Genomic DNA, 25,626 nt, shown 5'->3' on the forward strand with positions numbered 1-25,626 from the left:
GCTGCTATTACGTGCTGCTATAACGTGCTGCTATAACGTGCTGCTATAACGTGCTACACCACTATCTCGCTCTCGATAGTGCTGCTATTACGTGCTGCTATAACGTGCTGCTATAACGTGCTGCTATAACGTGCTACACCACTATCTCGCTCTCGATAGTGCTGCTATTACGTGCTGCTATAACGTGCTGCTATAACGTGCTGCTATAACGTGCTACACCACTATCTCGCTCTCGATAGTGCTGCTATTACGTGCTGCTATAACGTGCTGCTATAACGTGCTGCTATAACGTGCTACACCACTATCTCGCTTCGCTCGATTGTGTCGATAGTGTCGATAGTGTCGCTACCAAACATCCACGCTACCACATGGTAAACTTTTCAAGGCAAAAACAAAAGTTGAAAAACTTGTCCTAATAAGAAAGACTTTTGCAAGTAAAGGGCCTGGTGAGATTGTTGTGATATGCCCTCTGCGTCCAGTATTAATGATTTAGGTTCTTCGGAAGCGGGTGCTAAAGTTGTGTTTGGTGGGCTTCAGCTGTTTACGCCTAGACAAAAGTATTCGGGAAAAATTTCCAGTAGTGGTCTACCGTATAATCAGATGCTCAAAGTGGGCCACCAGAAGGTGAGCATTGATGTTGACCTCGCGTCAAATTCCATTGAGGGAACAACGGAGATAACTGTGTTTCCCCTATCAGGTAAGCTCAAGGTAGTGAAGCTAGATTGTCGAGAAATGAAGATCAATGCTGTTTACGTGAATGGGATACGTCACACTAATTTCATCTACGATGATGTGTTGTACATGAACAACCCGGAACAATTTCAAAATCAAGACGGCGACAAAGGCGGCGACGGCGACGGCGACAGGGATAGAGACAGAGATAGAGACAAAGGCGGCGGCGGCGACGGCGACGGCGACAGACACAGACACAGACACAGAGACGCTGACAACCAGCTAAATATCTTTGACCTTTATTCCAGTAGAATCAGCATACATCAGGCCCATTTCATTAAACAGAAATTAAAGTACATCTTCCAAGAGTCTTACGGATTAGATGAAGAAGATTCAGCAAACGCAATAATTGGCAATACCCAGGAGCTCAAAATTTTGTTACCTGAAAATATGAAATTCGAATTAACGGATATAAATAGTATAGGAATAGGAACTCCTCAAGGAGGGAGCCAACCAGGAACAATAACCCCGTTGCACCTAAAGTCAAAAGCCACTGTAAGTGAAATATACACGCCGATACAAATAAAAGTTGAGTACGAACTTAAAAATCCCCAGAATGGTGTAAATTTTGTTACCAATGAGGACATTGAAAGAAAAATGTGGCATGCATACACCACTAATTCCGAGTACAACGTGTCAACGTCTTCTTGGGTTCCATGTATCGATAATTTGGGTAGTAGGAACACTTGGTCTATAGATGTGAGCATTCCACGAACCTTGCGAGATATTGGGAACCCCAGAATAATTGGAACAAGAGAAGCTCGACAGTATCGGAGAACCGCAAATAATTCAATGGACAAAAACAAGATAAATGAAGATGATGAACAAGATGATGAGGAGGACGAGGACTCTGATTTGGTGGTATGCTCTGGTGACTTCAATAATGTAAAAGAGACTCCTCATCCAATTGATTTGTCCAAAAAAGTGGTTTCGTGGTCAATTTTCAATTCTGTATCTGCGCATCATGTTGGTTGGGCTATAGGGAGTTTTGAAAGTTTTGTGATATCTGCGGGCGGTTCTACAAACGAAAACGACGATGGAGAGGAAACTGATGGTTTGAATGATGTTGGCGAAAAGCAAAGCGTTAGCTGTCCTGTAACAATATACGCATTGCGAGAAGACCTTGAGTTGGCAAAAAACACTTGTGTTATGACTACCAAAGCCCTTGGATTTTTCCTGAGTGAGTTTGGATCTTTTCCCTTTGCATCGTACAGTATTGCATTTGTCAAATTCTCACCACAGCAGAGTAACTCGTTTGCAGGTTTGTCTCTTATGTCCACATCCCTTCTTTATCCACCTAATCTCATTGAACCGATGTTTACCACCACCGACATTTTACTACAGAACATTGCCAGTCAGTGGTCTGGTGTAAATATTGTTCCTCAGACCTTCAACGATATGTGGTGTACTTTGGGCATAGCAGGTTATATGGCCATTTCATTTATCAAAAGGTTGATGGGAACGAACGAGTTTAGATATAAAATAAAAACATTAATGAATCAAATTGTTCAAGAAGACATTAATCGCAGGCCCATTGGTAATCAATTTTTGAAATTTCCGGTGTCTGTATCGGATTTTGATTTTGTTAGACTAAAGGCACCGATCATCTTTTTCATTTTGGACAATAGAATGACCAAAACCGATAAGTCCTTTGGAATGCTAAGAGTAATGCCAAAATTGTTTCTTCAGGCTATGTCTGGAGAGTTGCCAAATGGCACTTTGAGCACAAATCATCTCCAGCATGTATGTGAAAAAGTCAATCGCAACAAGTTGGACGCCTTCTTTAAACAATGGGTGTATGGAGCAGGCACACCCAGCTTTATAATAACACAAAGGTTCAATAAAAAGAAGGGAATGCTTGAAATGATTATACGTCAAGTGCAACATCATCAAAATAAGGAAAATAAGTTAAGGGCGGAAACTTTTATGGATGAAGCTCTTTGTTACTTACACCAGGAGAAGCGAACGCCACCACAAAAACAGCAAACGTTTACTGGTCCGATGACAATAAGAGTTCATGAATCTGACGGTTCCCCTTACGAGCACATAATTCACATCAAGGAACTAAAAACAACGATTGATATTCAATTGGCCAAAAAAATACGTAAAATCAAGAAAAAGGATGAGGGTGTTGATCCAGGTATTCCTTTCAATCAGTTCGGAGATATTCTACCAGTTGGTAGTACCAGTCTGTTTGTTCTTCAGGATTGGGACAAGCGTGACGAAGAATCATTGAGTACTCTGCCTTTTGAATGGATTAGAGGAGACGTTGATTTTGAATGGATTGCAAAAATAGACGTGAGACAGCCCGATTTTATGTATGGTTCTCAACTCGTTTATGATCGGGATGTAGAGGCACAATTGGATGCAATTCAATATTTTGGATCAATAGAGAAACCTACGATCATCTACTGTACCGCATTAGTACGCACATTTCTAGACGAGAGGTACTTTTACGGCGTAAGGATTACCGCGGCACAAGCATTGGCCCTGTGCTCTAATCAATCCAATGGTTTTCTTGGAGTCAAATACTTGGTTCAAGCATTTAAGGAACTTTACTGTTTTCCTGGAAGTTCAATTCCCAAGTCGAATGACTTTACTGATATTAGATCTTTTTTGATCCAAAGAGCAGTCCCTGGCATATTATGTCAAGTAACTGATACGGACGGTAGGGTTCCATCAGATATTCAAGAGCTCCTTTATAATTTGGTGAAATTCAATGACAACTCCATGAATGAGTTTCAAGATTGTCTATATATGGATGAATTGATTAAGGCTTTGACAACTAGTGTGGTTAATGGGTGGCGCAAGGATGCTTCAAGCAGCGATAACAACCACAACAGTAGCAGCGGCAGCAGCAGCAACAACAACAACAACAACAACAACATTGAATTTGCAGAAAAAGTGAGCGCAGAAGTCAACAGGTTGCAAAAGTTGGATGAGTGGAGACCATCGCATCACAGGATAGTACAAATCACCTGCGTGAAATCTAAAGTGAAAATGGCACTAGCGGGAGCAATGTTTATTTCACTTGAAAGTCTAATGATGATGACCCAAGACAAGTTTCCCATGGAGAGCAGAGTCGAGTCATTCAAAGGACTCTTGTTGCTAAGTGGCATGAATGTGCCTGAGATTCTCAATTACTTTTCAAAAGTCACTTTGCTCAACTTTTCTAGGCCTCTGTATAAAAGGAAGCTCATTGAAACATTTATTGAGTGTTGTAATTTGATTGCAGTACATGGTAGTTTTGCTCCAGAAACCAAATCTGCTGCTGATCTCAGTGCCAATAGTAATTATTCGCGTCTGGGTATGGTTATAATTGACGAAAGCACTAGTTCTAATATGAAACTGAAACATGATTTAATAGCGAGAGCAACGATTAAAGGATCGATCGACGTGTTGAGACGCGACTTTGCACAAAATCAATTCTTGAAGCGTGTTCTTTGGGAGTTACTCCATACATCTTTGCTTAGTACTTTTGAAAAACGGAACCTATTTTTATTAACGGAGGTTCTATTTGAAGAGATTGACTCTCTTATTGTTAAGCTACCTATTCCCAGCTTACCGATTCAAGAGCTTAAGCGGAAGGTGGTGGCCAAGAATCTTGGCAATGGACTAATCTTGTTGAAGAGAGAGGGTCGTTTCAAGATCCAATTGATGTCTCGGAAGTCTTCAACCAATGTTGCGAACCGGAAATCCAGTACACTAGAGGAACGTTCTCAGCACAAACCGACATTAAAGTTATCTTTGAAACCCATTGTTGTTGAGCCTATTGATGTTGTAACCAGTGGGGCAAAATCTGTAACTGCGACACCTAAAGCCCGTGAGTCTCAGTTGCATGCACATGCACCACATGCACCACATGCACCACATGCACCACATGCACCACATGCACCACATGCACCACATGCACCACATGCACCACATGCACCACATGCAAATGAAGCTGCACAGAGTTTAGGGCGTATTCTGCAGGTACGTTCCACCAAGTTAGTTACAATAGACCATCAAGCTAAAACTAAAGTCAAATTGCATCTTCCACGAGAAAAATTGAAGACCTTTTTAGTGAAACAAGAGCCGCGAGAATTGATTTCAGTTTCTGGTACCAGTGTCCGGATTAGATTTAAAAGAAAACAATCCACGGCTTTAGGGGATGCATCAGTTCACAGGTATATCAAGATTGATACTAAGAAGCGGAAAATTGAAACTTCTAATAAACCGTTTACGAGGGCAATCCATGAAAACTTTATGGACCCTAAAACTGAAAACCTCTCGGTACCAAGCGAATCACCTTTGCAACAGGAAATCAAAGTAGAGGAAGTGATTGCTCAACAAGATGATGTTGAGTCCAAGAGCGCACCTCACGGACCACTAGCTCACAATGATGCTAGTACTGCTGCTGCTTCCAATCCTATAGACCCTATTCCCAGCCGATTAAAAAGATCTGTTTCTGAGCCTATCCGATCAAACAAACTTTCCAAAACTATCCGAATAGGAAAACTGAAAAAACAGAGAAGAAACTTAACTGACTTGGACATTAAACCTAGTTTAAAAAAATGGGACGAAGAAAGGGCTTAAGATGTATATTTTCCTAGGGAAGAAAAGGCTTTAGATGTACATTCACCTAGGGAAGAAAAGGCTTTAGATGTACATTTTCCTAGGGAAGAAAAGCTTTAGATATACATTCACCTAGGGAAGAACTGGACACTTGACTAAAGAGCTCTCTCTATTAATGTTTAATAACTCGTAAGATAGAAAATGTAACTTTAAACTAAAGATATGTTAGTAGTACAACTGCTAGCACGCTTTTTTTTTTCCCCCCAGTATCCTGGTCGAACAGTCCATGCCAAGTCGACCCGCCTCCCGTCCTAGAATGCTCCCATTAATCGCCCTAAATTGTTCACTCTACCGCGACAAAGGATCGACAAGGGAAAAAAAAAAGATCAACTTAATTAATTAAATTGACTCAATTGAAAAAGGTTAGAAGACGGATTAGGACGGATATAGAGACAGACAGGCGGGGAGAGAGAGGCAAGTCAGGATAAGGCAAGTCAAGGTATAACAAGACGAAATAAGACAAGATTTAACTTTTCAGGTTGAAGAGCTTTTTTAAATCATAAGTATGTCTTTTAACAATCTAGCATTTAATGTATCGAAATCCAACCCTACTACATCTACATCTACGAGTAATGCTGATACAACTGCCACTATGAGCGGGACTATGGCATCGAATGAAAGCAATGTGAGATCATCTCCTAAACCGGTTTCTGCTCCGGTAATAAAAAAGCAAAATGACGAGCTGGTTATGGGCGAAACCGCGCTTGCTGAACCGGCTGGTAGTTCATTTGGTATATCGAGATCGCGGTACAATACAAAGGAGAACTCGGGCTCGGGCGTAGGAGCACCCTCTTCGAGTTCGAAATTAACATTGAGTCCCACTGTAGCGGCTCCGGCGGTTGTCACCATCGACAACCATACCAAAACACTCGAGTCCGCTACTGTTAATCCCTCAAAGACCGATTTGATAGGGCTATTTGATAAATTTGACTTGAAGGGGACCGCTGAGCTACAAGAGGATTTACAGCTGGAAGAAAGCTCAGATGTTGCGAAGGAGAAGGAGAAGGAGAAGGAGGAGGAGGAGGAGGAGGAGGAGCATGAGTGTAAAATTGAAAAGATGGAACTGGACGTTGACAATGAATCTGTTGCCGCATCTAACACAACTGAAGAAAAGAGAGTAAAGCCAAAGCAAACGGTGGAGAAAGTAGACAGTCGAGCTCATTTGTTGATGTCAATACAGCCTTACAACCCACCTACATATGAGATGGACTTGTTACAAGAAGAAGGAGAAGCAAATGGAGAAGGGGAAACAAGAGAAGAAGGAAAAGTGCAAGAAGAAGAAATCATCAATAATATGGCCACAGGACAAGCCAACGAGGTTGTGAAACTCCAAAATGGCTATTCTGCTCTACCGAAAGATTACAGTGTACCTACTAGTCAAGATAGTTCTCACAATAATATCGAAGGTGATTTGATTCAACTTGACGAAGATGATTCAACAGCTCCAATTACTCATGATAAATGGACCCAGAATAAAACCTTGGATGAGAAAATCAATCAAAAAGACAGTATTGATGGATGTAACCAGACCAGTTTGAAAAATGGTATTTCAGCACCAGCAGTAGCATCCGCTGGTGGTGCTGCTGCTGCTGCGCTGCTGCTGATAAGAGATGTGCAAAACAACTCTTCCTCGGAAGCTTCTTCCTCATGGGAAAATCTGAAAGTACCACTGGCAAGTATAGAGGAGAAAGAAATGGAAACGGATTATAAAGGAATCGAGAATACTAAACCCAAGCATGCAAGCATACCGGAGGCAGTAAAAAAGACATCTTCTTCAACCAAGACACCACTTAATATTAAAAACAAGGTCAGTCCAATAGAACAACATCAACAATCTCATAAGTCATTTGACTTTCAGACTTTTCTAATTCAATTGAGAAAAAAATCCGCAGACCCAATTGTACGATACTTGAGGTCGTTTCTTGGATCATATATCAAACAAGGCCCAACACTTACTTCTCAACAAAGAATAACCATTATTGCAGATTTTAAAGTCTTTATAAGTGAAAAATTCAAACTTTACGAACCGTTTAAATCTATGGACAGTGTAGACTTGGAAAACTCGCGTGAAGGTTTAGAGAAACTTATAATGAATCGATTGCACGATTTGTGTTTTCCTCCCGAAGTGCTAAAGCACTCTCTTCAGCGTCAAATACCAAAGGCTTATAGGGATGATTTGTATCAGGACAAGCAGTTTGCAATGCAATTGGAGAAGTTCAGTTGGATAAACGGATTGCATTTTGACATTGACATGTCTCAACTAAGTACAGTAAGTGTTAAGGAAGGACAAAACTTTTTCGATTATGCAATCATTGAATTGAACAAAATCAACAAATACCGGGCACCCAGAGACAAGATCATATGCATATTAAACTCGTGCAAAATCATATTTAGCTATTTGAAAATAAGCAACAAGGAAACTAACGCGGACTCGTTTGTCCCGTTGCTTATTTTGGTCATTTTCAAAGCAAAAACTAGTCATTTAATAAGTAATATCCACTATATTGAAAGTTTCCGTGGAGAGGAGTGGCTATTGCATGGAGAAACAAGCTATTACTTATCATCTATTCAAGGAGCAATCAACTTTATACAAAATTTGAGCAAGGAGGACATTACCATTACCCAGGAAGAGTACGATGCACATATGGAAGCCTGGGAAGCAGATCGCAAGCAGATTGAAAAGCAAGAAAGAGAAAATATGGAACGTCTCCGTCAAATAGAGTTGCAACGCGAACAAGCAGAAGAAGAAGAAGAAGAAGAGGACGAGGAGGAAGAGGAGGAAGAGGTAGAGGCTCGTGAAACAAAAGCGAGACAAATATTGGAAATTTCACCAACTAGACCCCGTCGCTTGTCATACCCTCAACCTCGACATGTCCAAAGCAGTAATAGATTACGAGAAGACGATGGTACTTTACTTTCACCAGTGAGTGGTTTATCACCTTCAAATGTACTAGCTTCAAGTGCCGAAATATTCTCAAGATCGATTACGAATTTTCTTTCCTTGCTGCCACAACCTAATGAAACGCCCAACGAGACTTCTTATTCTCCAGAAAGAACACAATTACAAAATGGCTCACCTCCACCTCCAGCACTACCACATCGGAACCCACTGTACAATGCAAGTAACCTATTGTACAATAGTGAGTCGGATCAACGAATTGAAGCAGATTATTCTGAAATGTTATACCAGCCTCGAGAGCCTAGAGAAGATGAAATTAATTCAGAGCAAATGAAGAACGCTTACAATATCCTCAAGGAAGTGTTTCCTACACTCGACACAAATATTCTAAAAGATGTAATATTCATCAACAAAGGTGACGTTGATGTTTGTATTGACGCATGTTTGCCGCTTGTCGATGGTCAATGATAGAAACTAGAGCTGTTTATAGCTTGTCTAGTTGGAAAAAGAGGTGAATTTAGTGTAGCGCAAAGTTGATTACAGGTTTTCGTGAAATAAGCTCAATCTCTATTCCACAAAGTTTAGTTTTATTCCAACTTGCCCTTTAATCCTATAGCCTACAAATGCCCTCTCCTCTTATAGCCTACAGATACCCTCTACTCTATAGCCTATAGCCTACAGATACCCTCTACTCCTATAGCCAATGCCAAAAAGTAATGGCATTGTCTTTTTTCAATGTCGCAATAACTCTCTTACTTCCATTGTCGCGACATATTCCAACTTTGTTGTCGCAAAAAGATTTACCGGATTCTGCGACATTCATAGAAAGCGAAGCTTCTCGAAAAAGAACTCTCGATATGGCATGGTTAGTAGCAGGTTAGTTTCAAGACCAATTAGAAGGCTTCTGATACGGTTGAAGACGGTGGAAAGATGGCAATTGACTATTCTAAATGGGATAAAATAGAAATTTCCGATGACTCAGATATTGAGGTTCATCCCAATGTTGATAAGAGATCGTTTATCAAGTGGAAGCAAAGAGATATACATGAGAAGCGGATGCAAAGAAACATCGAGATTAAATCGATATTAGTTCAGTTAACCATGTACTCGAAGTTGAACGAACGTTGTGACTACTTGTTAGATACTTTGAAGCCAAGTCAATTCTTGGATAACGGCTTGGTAATGTCAGCACTTGATGAAAAATTCGACCCCAAGGAGAAGTTTGACTATGAAGAATTGATCAAGTCGAAAGGAGATGATTTGAGAAAGGGGTTGAGGGATTTGCATTTTGAAAAAGAAGAGGTAGAAAATACTCCTTGCTACAATGAAATGATTGAAGATTTGTTTATCCAGATCAAGGATGATCACCCAGATGCAAAAACAGACTCTAGTGCATTGATTGAATACTTGAAAGAGCACAGAAACAAGATCGACGACGTTTTGAGTAAGCAAACAATCAAGTTGGACGATTTGTTGAATCAAAAAGCCCAGCTAATAGTAAGTGACGATTTGCATACGGGATTCGATAGATCATTCTTGAACAAGGCTAAGGACGAAGATGAGGAGGAGGAGGAGGAGGAAAAGAAGGAGAAGGAACCAAGTAAAGAAGCTGATGAGCTGAAAAAGTCGCTGAAAAAAGCATCTAAAACAGTAACAACTACTGAAACAATTAATTCACCATCCATAAAAAACTCCCTGGAAGCAGCAACAGCAACAGCAACAGCAGCACAGAAAGAGTCGGATATTTTGGATGAGTTGAATCTTGCTCCGGAAACAGAAAAATTTGGAACTTTATCAACAACCGATCTTATAGAGTCGGCAAACTACTTGATCAAACATACAAAAATTTGCACGGAACAGCAGAAAGATGCGTTAATTATGTCGGCATTTGAAGCTCAATTGGATGGAAAATCAGAAAGAGCAAAACAAATCATTTATCAATCTTTGATTTTGCAATATGTGGCGCAATTAAAAGGTAATAGCAAAACTCGCGACGATACCATACGTGCAATAAAGTTATTCTTCAGTAAATTCAAAGAGGAAGAAAAATTAAGGGCCTTTTTTAATGAAGAGTACCAAAATACTGTGAATCACATTTTCAGAAGATGTCAGATCATCAAGCAAGAACAAGAAGCCAATAAATCAAAGGGTGGTGATGATGGTGAAGAAGAGGAAGCACTAATACAATTGAGAGCCTTGGACGAAAATACAACATTATCGGTAAACATTCCCAAGGAGGGTACCAAAGAATACGAAGTTTTTAAAACCAAGCTACCTCTTGAATTCCAAAATGCAATAAAATCACAAAGCTTGGAGGAAATCAATAAGGAATTTGCAAAGTTGAAGGTAGAAGATGCTGAAAAGATTTTGGAAATTTTTAATGAATGTGGTGCAATTAGTGTGGATGGGTATTTGGATAATGAGAAGGAATTTGAAGAACTACAAAAGGAATATAATGAACAAGAAGAAAATATTGCTCATGTTGATGATCTGAAAGAATAGTTGCATTAAGGATGAAAATTGAAGCTGGGAGAGAAAAGAGGAACTTGTACATTAATCACCCTCTGCTTGTGATTTGTGCTTTAAGGATCTTGTTGTCCTAGCCAAATGTACTGATATTGTGCTTTTGAGTATTGTAGTCATTTAGTGTTTAATTCTTTGATTACAAGCTAGTTTTTCAAAAACTCTTTTTCTTTCCACGTTAGTAATAATTCCTTTACAGTTTGTGCAGTCTAGAGACTTTTACTTGGTGAAAGGCTTCCTTGTTATACCAAGTGTAACGGTTCAACAAAGAAGGAAAATTTTCTGAGTTCCAGCTTGAGAGTGGAGACTTTGACTAGTCAGCTCTGCTCGATAGTGTTGATGATGTCACTAGTCAGGACTGCTCCACTATCTCGCTCTGCTCGATAGTGTCGGAAGAAGGAAAGTTAATTAAGAATGTCTCTAGTAAGTATAATGAAATAAATTCTTAAAGATGAAGAGGGTGTGTGTGTGTGTGTGTGTGTGTTTGTGTGGGAAGGGGGGTTGTTTCGAGTCAAAGCCTTCACCTTCTAGATAGTTTTTGTAATGTTTCTATTAGTGATTCATTAGAAGAAGGATGCGGCTGCTGTTGTGATTGTTGCGACTGCTGTTGTTGATATTGCAATGGTTGAGAGTAAGAACTAGCTTGTCTCAATTGGGAGAGCAAAGCATCTGCTTGATTATTTGAAGCACGTGGATGGCGAGGTGGATTGTTAATGTGATTCATGCTTTGGTGTGGCTGGGGTACATTTCCGTATGGTTGTTGACTGACCCGTTGATTACGATTGTTACTTCTGGAATTGCCACCCATAAAACGTTCTCGATAACTTCCACTATCACCATAATTAATGCGAGACGGTGGTTGCATGTAAGGTTGTGGTTGTGGTTGTGGTTGTGGTTGTGGCTGTGGTGCTAATGCTAGATGTATAGCCTGTTGATTCTGCTGCTGTTGTTGTTGTTGCTGCTGTTGCTGTAGGAGATCTATCATACTTTGAACTTGACTTTGGTTTAGACCCTGTAACAATTGCATGAGATTGTTATTATTATTATTATTGTTGTTGTTGTTACTTGGAGGGCTTTGAATATTAGGTCCATATTGGTTAGCTGATGGCTGTGGTGGTATGTAACCATATGGTTGTGCAAACTGGACATTTTGCAGCGGCATTGGTTGAGGGGGAAACACCGCTGGTTGCAGTTGTACATATTGAGGAAATTGGGTCTGTGCAAAATTTCCAAGAGGTTGTTGTGGCTGTTGGTGATGATGCTGTTGTTGTTGTTGTTGTTGTTGTTGTTGTTGTTGTTGTTGAGGAAACTGGTGATACTGGTTTTGCCCTGTCCATGGTTGGTTTTGAAAATTTCTCCTATCACGATTATCATGGCCATAATACCTATTGTTTCCTCCTCGTCCAGTTTGAAATCTACGAGAATTCTGACTTTTATCGTGCCCACGACGATGATCAACTCTATTTTTCGCCCTAACATTTTCTTCGTACCCTGTATCTTGGTGTTGACTGTTATAATAATAAGAAGGGTTGTCACCATATTTTTCTAATTTTGCTTTGTTGAGAACCTCCCCTGCCTCTTCTGGTTCAATATCAGCATACTCATCAAATTTTATAGCACCATCGGGCTGTTCCAGGTAAGTTTGAACATCGACTTTCTGTTCTTTGATCACACAGGCACCTAGTACGCCAGAATAGGCCGCCTCGCTCAAAACTTCGCTGATATTCTTCTGAGTCACATCCTCAACGTCAATCGAAATACAGGCAGATGCCAATGCCCTCTTCACTTTTCGTATAAAAAACACCGAGGACTTGCCAGTAACAAAAACAATGCAGTCCACGTGTTCTTTTCTTCTTTTTCTAGGTCTTTCATCTCTTTCTTGTTGTTCTTGTTCTTCTATTTCTTTTCCTTCTTCTTCTCCTCCTCCTTCCTCTTCTTCTCCTTCTCTTTCTTCTCCTTCTCCTTCTCCTCCCCCATCTCCTTCCCCCTCTTCTTCTCCTTCCAAAGACTCTCTCTCTCTTCCTCTTCCACTTATATGTGAATGATTAACCTCAGGGTGGCTAAATCGCTTAGACTTTTGTGGCTTGGAAACATCGAGTCTCAAAATCTTGTTGTGCAAAGGCACATTAGTTTCACCTCTAACACAGTTCAAGCAAGCTTCTGAAGTTCGAAACTGAACAAATCCATACCCTGCCTTAATGGAGATCTCAATAACTTCTCCATACTTGGAAAAGATCCTAAATAGGTCCTGCTTTGAAATAGTATTTGCAGGTAGATTACCAATGAAAAGTCTCAGTTTATCGGGAAACTCGTCCCAGTTCTGCAATTCCAAATAATAATTTTCTCTTTCGATAAAAGCCTCGTATTCCTGTTCCTCTTCTGCAGTTGACGGAACAGTTATATTCGGCCTCAAGCAAAATTCGTTAACTGGGATCAACGGTATCGGGTTTTTCAAGTTCTTAAAAGGCTTATTGTATGAATACACCTGATCATAATTGGCAAATGACCTTTTCAAGTCTATACCTTGTTTGCTCAACTGTTCCAGAATTATGCAAACCTGTTCCTCCTGCGGGAGATGTAAAAAATTGCTATTTTTAGAGGTTTCTGACTTTACAACAGCATTAAATGCATCCTTCAACATTTGCTTGGCCTCGTTGTTTGCAAGAGTGATGGCATTTGTTGAGGGTTTAACAGTAGCCAGTATTGGTGGCTTCGGGGGTAACCCAATAGTTGTTGACAAAGGTGATGAAGAGGAAGAGCCAGTTGTAGCTGTAGCTGTAGCTGTAGGTTCAATTAATTCCGGTTCATACTCTTCTTCTTCTTCTTCTTCTTCTTCTTCTTCCGGTTCATACTCTTCTTTTTCCGGTTCATACTCTTCTTCTTTCGGCTCATACTCTACTTCTTCGGGCTCATACTCTACTTCTTCGGGCTCATACTCTACTTCTTCGGGCTCATACTCTACTTCTTCGGGCTCATACTCTACTTCTTCGGGCTCATACTCTACTTCTTCGGGCTCATACTTTTCTTCTTCTTCTTCCTCTTCAAGTGAAGCGGGCTCAGTGGCTGCAACATTAGTAGAAGCAGTAGCAGCAACTTCGATACTTTGGGGATCGTACTCGTCTGTATCACTTGCATCGCTCGATATAGCCTCTTTTACGGAGCCAAAATCATCTTTCTTCACTTCTGCTTCTGCTTCGGCACAATTAGAAGTAGAAGTAGAAGTGACAAGATCCGGTTTTTCCACATTGTCACCATGTGTCGTTGCGCTTGAAGAAACAGCAACAGTCTCTGTCAACTGGTCCATTTCTTTACAATTGTCCTTTTCACAGACAATGATAACCTCATTATCATTACTTTTTATCGGCTCAATAGTTTGAGGACTTTTTTCAACCTCTTTATTCTTCTTGTCGCTCGTATTGTCGTTTTCTTGGTTAGCAACGGATCGTACAGAAGTTCCCGTTTTTGGTAGGGAGTCTCTACCGTGATTATGCTTACTTATTGTAATAGGATTCACTTCCATAGTAAAAGAAGAAAATAGTACCAAAAAAAAAACTCAAAGGATATATGTTCAAAAGGGAAGCACTAAAAGGGATATGTTAAAAAGGAATATGCTCAAAAAAATGTGTCTGGCACATAAAACAATTCCAACTTTGCAGGGATATAGCAAGAGTTTCTCTAAAGAACGGGGGTATATAGACTCTTTCCTCTTATTAACCTTTTCCCTTATATACCTCTTCTTCCTTTATACCTCTTCTCTCTTTTTTGGTTGAATTTTTTTCGCTTCATTTTCTGTCGCATTTGTCTGTCGCATATTCCCGACACTATCGAGCGACACTATCGAGCGATACTATCGAGCGAAGCGAGATAATGGAGCAACATCAACTAGTGGCCACCAACACCAACTAGTGGCCACCAACACTAATACTTGATTGAACATGTTCTGCACCATCTTCTCACTACTTCTACACCATCTACTCACTACTTCTCACCATCTACTCACTACTTCTCACCATCTACTCACTACTTCTACACCATCTACTCACTACTTCTCACCATCTACTCACTACTTCTCACCATCTACTCACTACTTCTACACCATTTTCCCATCCTTATACCATTCTCTTGGCCAAAGACTTCGCCATTGCAGCTCATCTTCTTTTAGATCCAGAATCTAATTACCACAACAGATACAAAGTGTGCTCCACTATCTCGCTCTGCTCGATAGTGTCTATAGCGTACTTATCTCTACCTTAACCAGTTATTCTTTATGCGCTTAGAAGAACCTCTTTTTTCTGGTTCCTTCATAGTACAAAAGTCCATTGTTTTTCTTCTCACTTACTCACATATACACATATTCTACCTCACTCTCATACACAACCACAACCACTCAATTTCTCAATTTCTCAATTTCTCAAGCTCAATCGATTTCCCATTTTTCAAGCTCAATTTCTCAATTTCCCATTTTTCAAGCTCGGTACTAATTTGTCAATCAATTTTAATTACTAGTAGAGTTCAAACGCTTGAAGGTTTCTAAGTTTTAAGGGCTTGATTTTTTCCCCCCACTATATAACAAAACTCCCGCCCCACATTATCTCAACTTTGCTCGAAAAATTTCTTCATCTTCTTTCATTGTCTCTTTTTTATCTCTTTTTTTGCGTCATTTCCTATTACATGTTTTGTCATTTTTATTGTCATTTTTTTATCTTTTTTTTTACGTCATTTCCTATTACATCTTTTGTCATTTTTATTGTCTCATTTATTTCTTGCTTTTCTGATTACATCATCACAAGGAGGTGCGCTTACCCCATGCTTACATAATTTACCAAAAAGGGAAAATTGAAAACAAAAGCTGGAATCAAAATTCCTTGCTCAAAGCTTTCAATGATGATGACCTCTTCATTCTATCGTGGCAAGCTTGACAACTCCCCGCCTCCCCCTCTTGAGAGCGAGCTTATAAGATACGTTTCCTGAAATCTTACATTTGAACCTTTTCTTCTGAGTATGACGCTTTTTCAGAACTTCAATACACATTCTTTAAGATCGACGCGTGGATTTAAGCTTAAACAAACTTCGTCGCCTATTTCAAGTCCACAAACAGCAGCTAGTAACTTGGGATGGCTTCCCCAGAGCAGTAGCCATCTGCCGCAGCAACAGCAACAGCAACAGCACCAGCAACAGCAACAGCTGCAGCTATCGGAAAATCCGTATCAAACTCTCAATAAGACACCGGCGCAATCATCTATTGCTCAATCGGTATCGACACATAAGGATATAAGGAATTATGCTGAGCAAACTTTAGGTTCGGATAATGCTTTGATTCAAGCCGTTAAGTTGCCCAAAGACGAAGACTTAAACGAATGGTTGGCCATACATGTTGTTGACTTCTACAATCAGATAAATATGCTTTATGGAGCAATAACCGAGTTTTGCTCACCATTAACGTGTCCTAGAATGATCGCTACAGAAGAATATGAATATTTATGGCAAGACTCAAATCCAACACCATCTCGAAATGATGGATCTTCTTCAATAATGGTTATTCTGCCCAAGAGACCAGTGTCGTTACCAGCTTGCGAGTATATTGAAAATTTGATGAACTGGGTGCAAAACTTTTTTGATAATGATAATATTTTCCCTTCAAAAATAGGTGCACCTTTCCCACACCAATTTCCTACATTGGTGAAAACTATTTTCAAACGGCTATTTAGGATTTATGCACATATTTATTGTCACCACTTTCACGAAATTAGCGAGTTGGGATTACAGAGTCACTTGAATACGAGTTTGAAACACTACGTTTTACTAGCTAATGAGTTTGATTTAATCGGCCGCAAGGATTATGGGCCTTTGGAAGATTTGGTTGATACAATGTTGAACAGATGAGTGCAAAAAAAAAAAAAAAAAGAAGAAGAAGAAGTGTCTTGTCCTATTCACAAAAGCTCAACTTCAACCATTATACATAGATGATCTGATGGGTATTGGTATAATCGTGGTTGGCCATTTGGTTTTGGTCCCATTTCTTCTGGTTTTGGCAATTTCAATAGTTTTTTTAATTTTATGTAATGTTTTTCGAGATCCTTTGCCGAGTCTTTATTAGAAGCGTCCGTTGTCTTGGGGTCCCAGGGAACGAGAAGTAAGATATAGTCTAGCATCCCATGCCATTTGTCGATCCAGTTGGAAAAGGCTGGTTCTTTTCTATAATTTTGTGCATTCTCTGGGTCAACTAATTCGTAGCCAGCAGAGTATAATGAAATTGCTCTAACATTCATATCATTGTGGGCATCGGCCAACTGTTTCATTATATCTTCTTGTTCCTGGCTAGGTTCAAATTCAGCAGGAACTGGGTTATCTGGATTTTGAATTATATCATTGTTCCTTTGCTCAGATTCAAATATTCTCTTTTCCTCGTCTTCAATTTTCCCTTCTTGCTCGTCTTCAATTTTCCCCTCTTGCTTCTCCTCTTCTTCTTCTTCTTCTTCTTCTTCTTCTTCTTCTTCTTCTTCTTCTTCTTCTTCTACCTCATCTTCCTCCTCATCAAGAGCTCTATCCTTGGAAAACTTGTAGCTTAAGGAACAGCCCAAAACATTCTTCACAAGCCCTTCATACTTCACCGGCTTTGCCGTTAATGAAAGGTACGGTGCATCAAATGGTTCCGAGTTCAAATCTCCTGTGAAAAACGAATAAAAAGGTTTATTATTTCCTGAGAGTACTTGCAATGTATGCTGAAATTCTCGGAATTTATAAAGAATCATATACGTTTGTCTCGTCCTTTCATATGTACCAAAAGGATGCCAAAATGCATGTGTCGTACCAATTAGTACCCCATTCCTTTCCTTCAAATACGGGTATTTCTCTAAAGCTTTTGGCTTGAATTCGAGATAACACATGAAGCCGACATTTTTGGTTTGTATTCTCGCTGGTGGTAATACAGTTTCGCCACCTTGTTTATCGACTATTTCTTGATCGTATTTAATAAACGATTGGTGCTTATTCGAAAACCATTCTGATTTGAATGCAATTACCAAGCCATGGATCTTGGTATTATACCGATAATGCTTACACGTAAATCCTAGTTTTTCCAACTCTAATCGCCAAAAGTTCTCATACTGTAATTTGTCACACTCTTGTAAACATAAAATGTCTGGTGCATACCATTGAATCTCGGATAATAATATACGCGATCTTATAGACCACTTCAAAATCTTGCCACTTGAAGGAAATAGCGTTCTTCGAATTAAACATTGCGCTAGAATGTTATAGCTCATAATCTTAACCGAGAGTTTATGTGCATCACTCGTAACATTAGGAATCTCCAAAATTGGCCTTTTGATGAATTTCTCAATAGGTTCAGGACTATCGACTATACCTTTTGCTAGTCTTTCCTGACGTTCCTTCTCTTTTCGCTCATTTCGTAGTCGTCTCTGTTGCTCAATATATTCTGGCGTTAATAGAGAAGGATCAACTGGCTTCTTAGTGCCTTTCTTCTTGGTCATTCCTCTAAATAACCCCCCGCTTGTACAATGATTGCGAAATATCATCGCTCTGTTACCAGGATTCTTTTTTTTTTTCTTCTTTTGTTGAAAAATTTCAAGTTAACAAATCAGTTTCTATAATCCAATAAGTTTTAAAGAGAAGTAAAGGGGGGGAAGGCTGCAAAGAAGCAATGGAGATATATGAGAGGTTAGATCAATTGCAAACTACGATATTTGCCAATTTGGATTCTTTGGTACGCACTTTGGACTTGAAAGATGAGGAGTATACTACAGCTTCAGACTCGATTTTAACACAGATTAATCATAATTTATCAACTTACAAAGACTATCTACGTATACTCAAGCTCGAAAAGGGGTATAAATCCTCATTGTCAATACCCACACGCTCTACCCTACAGATATATGAGTTGAAGTATGAGTCGCTAAAGAAGAAACTACGAGACTTGTTGATTTTCATGAATGATTCACAGCAATACAAGGTGCACAAAGATAGACTACTAAAGTTTAATCTTCTTGTTCCACAAGCCAGCAAGTCTGGTGGTAGTGCTGCTAGTACCAATAATCTTTCTGCAAGAGATCAGCTCTTTGCAAATCGTTCAACATCAAGATCTAACGAATCTACTGGTGGTATTGCCCAGCAAATCAATTCTCAAAACTCAAAAATTACCGCTTCTTTACAAGCGTCGCGAAACCTCCTTTCAGCAACGATTCTACAATCTGAATTGAATATAGACACAATAGACCAACAGAGTAAGGACTTGTTGCGTTTAAATGAGAACTTCACAAAGTTTGGAGACTTGTTAAATAAGCTGCGTGGCATAATTAAATTTATTGAAAAACAAGATAAGGCTGATCGACAAAGAATTTATTTGAGTATGGGGTTTTTCCTTTTGTGTTGCTGTTGGGTTATTTACAGAAGAGTCTTGAGGCGGCCTATTGGGTTATTGTTTTGGTCTTTGTTTAAGATTTTCAATATTTTTGGCTGGTTATTTGGAAGTGGAGGCTCAAGAGAGAAGGTGGATGAAGAATTTATTGAGGAAATTGTAACCGACGTGAGCTTATCGGTTCCTTTGGTGGCGATGTTGGCAAGTACCCTTGACAGCTCTGTAGAAGAGATTACCACTCTACTACATTCAGTCATCACTAGCACAACAGCAAGTGCAGAAAGACTTGTGGATGAATTGTAGTGAAAAAGAAAAGAAAAAGAAAAAGAAAAGCAAAGCAATGCAAAGCAAAGCAAAGCAAAGCAAAGCAAAGTAAAGTAAAGACACAACGTTGTGAATTAGTTATACCCTTCTATGCTGATGTTGTTTTTATCTTATTTTTTTTAGGGTGATTCAACTTTGACACTCGATCCTTGTTTTTCAGAGGACTCCAAAGCTGCTGCAACGATAGCCAAATGATGAAAAGCTTTCGTAGGTGGCACTCTAATCAATCTTTTGTTTTTCTTCTCAATAGCCTCAGCAAAGTTTTTAAACTCTTCTTCAAAAGTATCCACTTCGTCAATCTCAATTACTTTTTCTTCACTCTTATCCTGGGCACTGGAACCTAATTGATAAGTAATCTTATGCTTTGGCAAAGCAGGCGACCAATCATACACTACTGACCCTTTAGTTCCATATATTTTAAATTTTGTAGATTTATCGGTAGCTGCAAATGCTGACCCATATGTAAAAGTACCAATAACTCCCGTTTTCATTTTTATTGTGGAGAATAAAGTATCATCAGCACCACTTTCTTTTTTGATTTGTTTGGTTAAAGCACCAATTGTTGCTACTTGCCCCAAGACATCAGTCAATAATGCCAATTGATGTACTCCACCATCACTCAAAAATCCACCAATGTGTTCCGGTTTCAATCTCCAGTTAGTAGCTAGGTACTTGTTATCACTATTCCATGGTCCTGTTGCGTTATAAGTGAATGCAACAACGTCACCCAATTGAGGTAAGATATCCTTTTTCAATATCTGAGTTGCCTTTAAAAATGACCAGTTTTCCAATACCATTATGGGTAACTCGGATGATTCACTCAATTGCACTATTTCTCTTGCCTGCTCTAAATTTGCAGCTATTGGCTTCTCGAAACATATCGGTTTGTCGTGCTTTATAGCCAATTTGACAGCATCAAGATTGAATTGAACTGGTAGCAAAGCATCAACAAATTGCACTTCTGGGTCACTAAATACTTGGTCTAACGAGTCGTATACTTTGTTTTCGGGAATTCCTGCTTTTGCGGCAAACGCTTCTGCTTTGGATTTGGTTCTATTATAAGCAACTACTGGTTTTAATAATGAGGTTAGCTTCTTGATTGTTGGTAAATGTGTATCTGTGGCAAAAATACCGGTACCGACAATAGCAAGATTTAATGGTGCCATTTTTGTTCAATTCTTGTTTCCTTCTTTTCTTGTTTTCTTCTTTTCTTGTTTCCTTCTTCTCTTTTTAATGGCAATTGAAGGAAATCGTTGCACTTTTATAAACGGAGTTAACTTTACCGGATTAATATAAGATCTTCGGAATAATTGCAATTTTTCCTTCAACTCGCATAGCGACAAGAAAAAAAAGAGCCACGCTCAGCACTGAAATTTGGGGGATTCCAGCAACTTCCCCCAAGAGTTGACTCTCTTGTGAGGTGGCTCTCTTGTGAGATGAGTTTCTCAGAAATTGACTCTCTTGTGAGTTGACTCTCTTATGAGTTGTCGGTGGCAGCTAGTGTTGCTCCACTATCGAGCGGAGGGAGATAGTGTCAGTGACAGCTAGTGTTGCTCCACTATCTCGCTCTGCTCGATAGTGTCGATAGTGTCGATAGTGTCGATAGCGTCGATCTTTCTAGTCATTTGGTTCAATTAATTGTAAGGGATATGAGCCAACAACACCGTATCCCTTAAACCGGGTCGATTTTTCATCCAAAATCGAAATTGCAGCTTTATCATCGAGGAGTAACTTCAACATAGTAAAGTTTTTCTTTAAATTTTCAACCAACTGGACCAAAGTCAAATTCTCGTGTTCCTCTTTGATTTGTAAAATCTGTTTTGTTCTTCTATACCAGAATAAATTCAACTCGATGTATTTTCGACCAACGATTGAAACCACGCATGGATACTCTTGTTCCATGTGTATATACCAGGAAGTCAAGAGGTAGTTAAGCGATGAAACCAAATCTTTTTCCAAACTCACTGGGTCCTTGAAGAGACACTGGAGCTTGAGGTTTATTATTGACAAATGAGAAGTTGTAATAACAGCCCCATTTGTATGGAACAAGGAATCTTTACATACCAAAGTAAACGTATATGCTGAGTCACTAGATATGTCTATAGAAGCGTCGTATAGTCCCATTTGCCAAAACGGGATAAATCGTAAGGCCAAATTATATATCATCTGCTCATAGCTTGTATAAGATATTTTTCGGTTATTGATAAAGATATCAACATTTATAGAGACTGTTGGTGCAGGAACCACTACATCTTTAGTGCCACTACTACTATCAGTAGAATAGCTTAGTTTATAATACAGCTCACCTTTTCTTATAGCTATAGACATGATAAGACAACCTGCTCTTAATATGGCCTGCTCTTAATATAGCAACCTCCTCTTAATAAAACAACCTGCTCTTAATATGGCAATTTTTGCAACCAAAATATAACGAGGGGAAAAAAAGTTTCAAAAAGAAAAAGGTGAGATGAAAAAAGAAAAAAAAAAAAGGGGGGGCAAGGGTGGACGGATAAAAGGGAAGGGATTTTGACAACGAGTCCTTTTGCTTCCATTAGATAAGGAGTCAGTCCTTTTGCTTCCATAAGGAGTCACTTTTCTTCCATTAGATTAGGAGTCCCTTTACTTGTGCAATGAATCATGCCAAATTCAAGTTACGGCAAAATAGTAGAGGATTGATATTTAATAAGCGACAAGTTGATATAGTATCGTCTATAGCCTCTATTACCCAGCTTAAAAGCTTTAAATCTAAATTATTGGCTTATTACAAGAGATTTTACAAATTACGCGATTTCGAGTGTTCCCAAAGATTATATCGTAGCCAAGAACATCCATATGACAAGGTAGAAATAAGTAAAGATGACTATGTTAATTTATTAAAAAGACAATTTCGAAATGTCCTGTATAATGTTAAACGAAGGAAATTTCTCGAGCTACCGCCATTAAGTGAAAAGGAACAAGAACAGCGATTAGCTAATACTTTGGCATTTGTATTTAACCATACTGTAGAAAAAAGTAATCTGGACAATAATCCAGATGAAGTAGTAGTCAATATAGAAGATGAGGAAAGAATTAGTTTGGACACAATCGAATCAAAAATCATTAGTACTATTTTAAGAATGGATAAGGATTGTCCCTTGGAAATTAAACATGATTATAAATTTGTTTGGTTGGATAAGTTGAATAAACGTATACAATGCAATCAACTCGATAAAAACGATATAATCTACTTTAACCAAAAGTCCTACTTGACTACTTTGATGAGGTTTAACGAATCAATCAAACTATCTCTATAATAGTGTGGTACTGCATAATACAAACTAATATTTATTCTTTTTTTTTTTTTTTTGTCCTCTCATATAGTTAAATAGTAATTGCTATTGCAATTTTTCAACTAATAAAGGGTATAAAAACCCCTCTAGGTGTATATAGTAAACCTCTAGGGTAGTATTCTTTTTTGGTTATGGGTTGGCTATCTTTTGGGTCAAAGAATGATTCGAGTCAGCTGTCGATTGTAAATGGTTCTGCAGTTCCTTCAACTGGTCAAATATTGCAACGTTCGCATCAAAAGTTGACATCGTCTGAATCAGATATAGAAACTACGTTGAATCAGTTAAAAGCCAAATCTACAAGTCCAGATATAAAAGTAGAGTCGGTAAATGGGAAGATTAAAAGTAGTTCAGATATAAACCATACTATTGCCGACTTTATCAATCAGTATCCCGTAAATAACATGTTTGAAATTGATGGTGAAAAGGATAGAAACGAGAGTATTATATGTACATCTAATGATCAAGGCGGCAAGACATGCCTCAAGTTGAAAATAAACTCAATCGAATTGTTTAGGTGTATGCAAAAATTAGAATATTTTTGCTCTTTGCCTAATGATATCAATGCTACTTATTTCGAATGTAGAAAAATCCAGTAAATAAAAGCTTTTATCACTGTTGAATATGAATATGTATATGTATATAAATATATGTATATGTATATATAGTTACGAGTGGTTTAAATAAAATGTACACTTTAATGTCTATGTATAGCTCAATATCTATATAAAATGTATTGAACTATACATTTTATAGTTCGATATCGTCATACCATAAATGATTCACCGCAACCACAAGTTCCTTTTGAATTGGGATTCTTGAAAATAAATCTTGAACTAAGTTTATCATCAAGCCAGTCCATTTCGGATCCAACAATGCTAAATAATGCCTTGGAATCAATTAGTACTTTCACGCCATCTTGTTCAATTAGTTCGTCGAATTTACCTGGTTTGTCAACATAATCCAAATCATAAGTCAATCCGCTACACCCTCTATTTCTTACACCGATTCGAATCAATTTCGGATTTGGTTGATTGGATAGTTGGCGAAGGTGCGCTAGAGCTGATGGTGTAAGTGTGATTAGCTGTTTTCTTGGACGCAAAACCCTTGTTCTTGGTTTCTTGGTGGCAATCGCGGGGGCAACTTCCAGTGAAGCTGCTTTTAGTGCTTTCTTTGGTGCTTCTTTTAGTGCTTCTTTTGCTGGTGCTGTTTCTTTCAAAGTAAATGCAGTATCGGTGGCAGCTGCAAAGGGTTGCTCCACTATCTCGCTCGGCTCGATAGTGTTTGAAAAAGTTTCCTTTCTAAACCTCATTGTTCGAGGCCTTCGCTGGGTAGCTTGTTGTTCTTGTACATCTTTTCGAGGTTTTTGTACATTTTGAATCTTTGGCAACTCTTCCACCGGTAGTGAATGCGGATTCAACCGATAAGGTTGTAACTGATATGGCTGTTGATGACGCTGTTGTTGTAGTAGTGACCTTGAAATTGTGCTAAACTGTTTCCTCAAGGGTGTTACCCTATTAACATGAGTTCTCAAAATCATCTCCAACAAACTGTGTGTGTGTATATCTGTACCTTTTTTTTTTTTTCTTCCTGCCCCCAACTATACTACTATACTTATACTACTATACTAATATAGTATATATAAAGAATATATGAATATTTAAGTAATAGAAAACTAAATGAGGGAGTTATAATGATTTGCTTTTCTTTTTATTAGGCGCTATTTTCTCCTCGTAGATTACGGAGAAATTATGAAAGCATGCAACTTGAATTTGGAATTTGTCACAATGTGCACTACCACGTTAACTAACTTGAGACATCTGAGTAATCATAACTTTAAAGTTTGTGATTGGCTGTGTTGGGGAAATCTCGCAGCCGATAATAGGACTATCGAGCGACACTATCAAGCGACACTATCGAGCGAAGCGAGATAGTGGAGCAGCACTTAATAGTAACATTATCGACACTATCGAGCGAAGCGAGATAGTGGAGCAGCACTTAGTAGCAACACTATGAGCGAGATAGTAGAACAGCACTTAATAGCAGCACTTAATAGAAGCACTTAATAGCAGCACTTAATAGAAGCACTTAATAGCAGCACTTAATAGCAGCACTTAATAGCAGCACTTAATAGCAGCACTTAATAGCAGCACTTAATAGCAGCACTTAATAGCAGCACTTAATAGCAGCACTTAATAGTAGTATTAATAGTAGCACTTAATAGTAGCACTATCGACGCTATCTCGCTCTGCTCGATAGTGGAGCAGTACTTATTGGCTGCGCGAAATAATCTCTCTCTGCTCGATGGTGGAGCTGTAGTTAATAGCAGCACTATCGACGCTATCTCGCTCTGATCGATAGTGGAGCAGCACTTAATAGCTGCGCGAAATAATCTCGCTCTGCTCGATAGTGCAGCAACACTAGCTGCCACAGATGCTGGTTATTACTAGCAATGAATCAGTTGCAATCGGTTAGAGGTGTAATAGACTGAGGTGTAATAGACTGAGGTGTAATAGACTAAGGTGTGATTGGTTAGAGGTGTAATAAACTGAGATGTAACAGACTGGGGTGTGATTGGCTAGAGGTGTAATTGGTTAGAGGTGTAATTAATTAGAGGTGCAATCGGTTAGAGGTGTGATCGATTGAGCTGTAATAAATTAAGCTATAATCGGCTGAGTTGTATTCGCCGAGTTGTTTGATTTGAAAGAAATTTTGGCATTTACAAATGGCTGCAAAAAGATGGATTAATCTTTTGCCCAAATATTGATGCCCCAACTTATCGAGCAGAGCGAGATAGTGTCATTAGTCAGTGGTGCTCCACTATCGAG

The 25,626-nt window shown here is 38.9% G+C and overlaps 12 protein-coding genes across 12 annotated transcripts; 7 read left to right on the forward strand and 5 right to left on the reverse strand. All coding sequences in view use genetic code 12, as the record gives it.

The window, feature by feature from the left end:
- On the forward strand, window positions 1-5,310 carry TSM1 (Tsm1p; the record flags this gene model as incomplete). Its single annotated transcript, XM_049326170.1, has 1 exon — window positions 494-5,310. A coding segment is annotated over one exon (4,817 nt), but the record flags the coding sequence as incomplete, so codon positions are not given.
- A 544-nt stretch (window positions 5,311-5,854) lies between these two features.
- Window positions 5,855-8,716, forward strand: KGF56_004705 (guanine nucleotide exchange factor; the record flags this gene model as incomplete). Its single annotated transcript, XM_049326171.1, has 1 exon — window positions 5,855-8,716. The coding sequence occupies one exon, from the start codon at window positions 5,855-5,857 to the stop codon at window positions 8,714-8,716; it is 2,862 nt and encodes a 953-aa protein (XP_049178213.1).
- A 462-nt stretch (window positions 8,717-9,178) lies between these two features.
- Window positions 9,179-10,750, forward strand: CDC37 (Cdc37p; the record flags this gene model as incomplete). The annotated part of the gene is made up of 1 exon (XM_049326172.1): window positions 9,179-10,750. The coding sequence occupies one exon, from the start codon at window positions 9,179-9,181 to the stop codon at window positions 10,748-10,750; it is 1,572 nt and encodes a 523-aa protein (XP_049178214.1).
- Window positions 10,751-11,291: 541 nt separating this feature from the next.
- On the reverse strand, window positions 11,292-14,291 carry NAB3 (Nab3p; the record flags this gene model as incomplete). The annotated part of the gene is made up of 1 exon (XM_049326173.1): window positions 11,292-14,291. The coding sequence occupies one exon, from the start codon at window positions 14,289-14,291 to the stop codon at window positions 11,292-11,294; it is 3,000 nt and encodes a 999-aa protein (XP_049178215.1).
- Window positions 14,292-15,772: 1,481 nt separating this feature from the next.
- Window positions 15,773-16,654, forward strand: MOB1 (Mob1p; the record flags this gene model as incomplete). The annotated part of the gene is made up of 1 exon (XM_049326174.1): window positions 15,773-16,654. The coding sequence occupies one exon, from the start codon at window positions 15,773-15,775 to the stop codon at window positions 16,652-16,654; it is 882 nt and encodes a 293-aa protein (XP_049178216.1).
- A 47-nt stretch (window positions 16,655-16,701) lies between these two features.
- On the reverse strand, window positions 16,702-18,309 carry KGF56_004709 (RNA exonuclease; the record flags this gene model as incomplete). Its single annotated transcript, XM_049326175.1, has 1 exon — window positions 16,702-18,309. The coding sequence occupies one exon, from the start codon at window positions 18,307-18,309 to the stop codon at window positions 16,702-16,704; it is 1,608 nt and encodes a 535-aa protein (XP_049178217.1).
- A 125-nt stretch (window positions 18,310-18,434) lies between these two features.
- Window positions 18,435-19,451, forward strand: SEC20 (Sec20p; the record flags this gene model as incomplete). The annotated part of the gene is made up of 1 exon (XM_049326176.1): window positions 18,435-19,451. One exon carries the CDS (start codon window positions 18,435-18,437, stop codon window positions 19,449-19,451), a length of 1,017 nt encoding a protein of 338 aa, XP_049178218.1.
- A 140-nt stretch (window positions 19,452-19,591) lies between these two features.
- Window positions 19,592-20,638, reverse strand: KGF56_004711 (uncharacterized protein; the record flags this gene model as incomplete). Its single annotated transcript, XM_049326177.1, has 1 exon — window positions 19,592-20,638. One exon carries the CDS (start codon window positions 20,636-20,638, stop codon window positions 19,592-19,594), a length of 1,047 nt encoding a protein of 348 aa, XP_049178219.1.
- Window positions 20,639-21,089: 451 nt separating this feature from the next.
- On the reverse strand, window positions 21,090-21,800 carry KGF56_004712 (uncharacterized protein; the record flags this gene model as incomplete). Its single annotated transcript, XM_049326178.1, has 1 exon — window positions 21,090-21,800. One exon carries the CDS (start codon window positions 21,798-21,800, stop codon window positions 21,090-21,092), a length of 711 nt encoding a protein of 236 aa, XP_049178220.1.
- A 302-nt stretch (window positions 21,801-22,102) lies between these two features.
- On the forward strand, window positions 22,103-22,765 carry KGF56_004713 (uncharacterized protein; the record flags this gene model as incomplete). Its single annotated transcript, XM_049326180.1, has 1 exon — window positions 22,103-22,765. The coding sequence occupies one exon, from the start codon at window positions 22,103-22,105 to the stop codon at window positions 22,763-22,765; it is 663 nt and encodes a 220-aa protein (XP_049178221.1).
- Window positions 22,766-22,932: 167 nt separating this feature from the next.
- KGF56_004714 (uncharacterized protein) lies at window positions 22,933-23,397 on the forward strand (the record flags this gene model as incomplete). The annotated part of the gene is made up of 1 exon (XM_049326181.1): window positions 22,933-23,397. One exon carries the CDS (start codon window positions 22,933-22,935, stop codon window positions 23,395-23,397), a length of 465 nt encoding a protein of 154 aa, XP_049178222.1.
- Window positions 23,398-23,564: 167 nt separating this feature from the next.
- Window positions 23,565-24,338, reverse strand: ISA1 (Fe-binding Fe/S cluster assembly protein; the record flags this gene model as incomplete). Its single annotated transcript, XM_049326182.1, has 1 exon — window positions 23,565-24,338. One exon carries the CDS (start codon window positions 24,336-24,338, stop codon window positions 23,565-23,567), a length of 774 nt encoding a protein of 257 aa, XP_049178223.1.
- Window positions 24,339-25,626: the final 1,288 nt, after the last annotated feature.

Source organism: Candida oxycetoniae (assembly GCF_023343755.2).
Source record: "Candida oxycetoniae strain CBS 10844 chromosome Unknown scaffold49, whole genome shotgun sequence".
NCBI classification, from domain to species: domain Eukaryota; kingdom Fungi; phylum Ascomycota; class Pichiomycetes; order Serinales; family Debaryomycetaceae; genus Lodderomyces; species Lodderomyces oxycetoniae.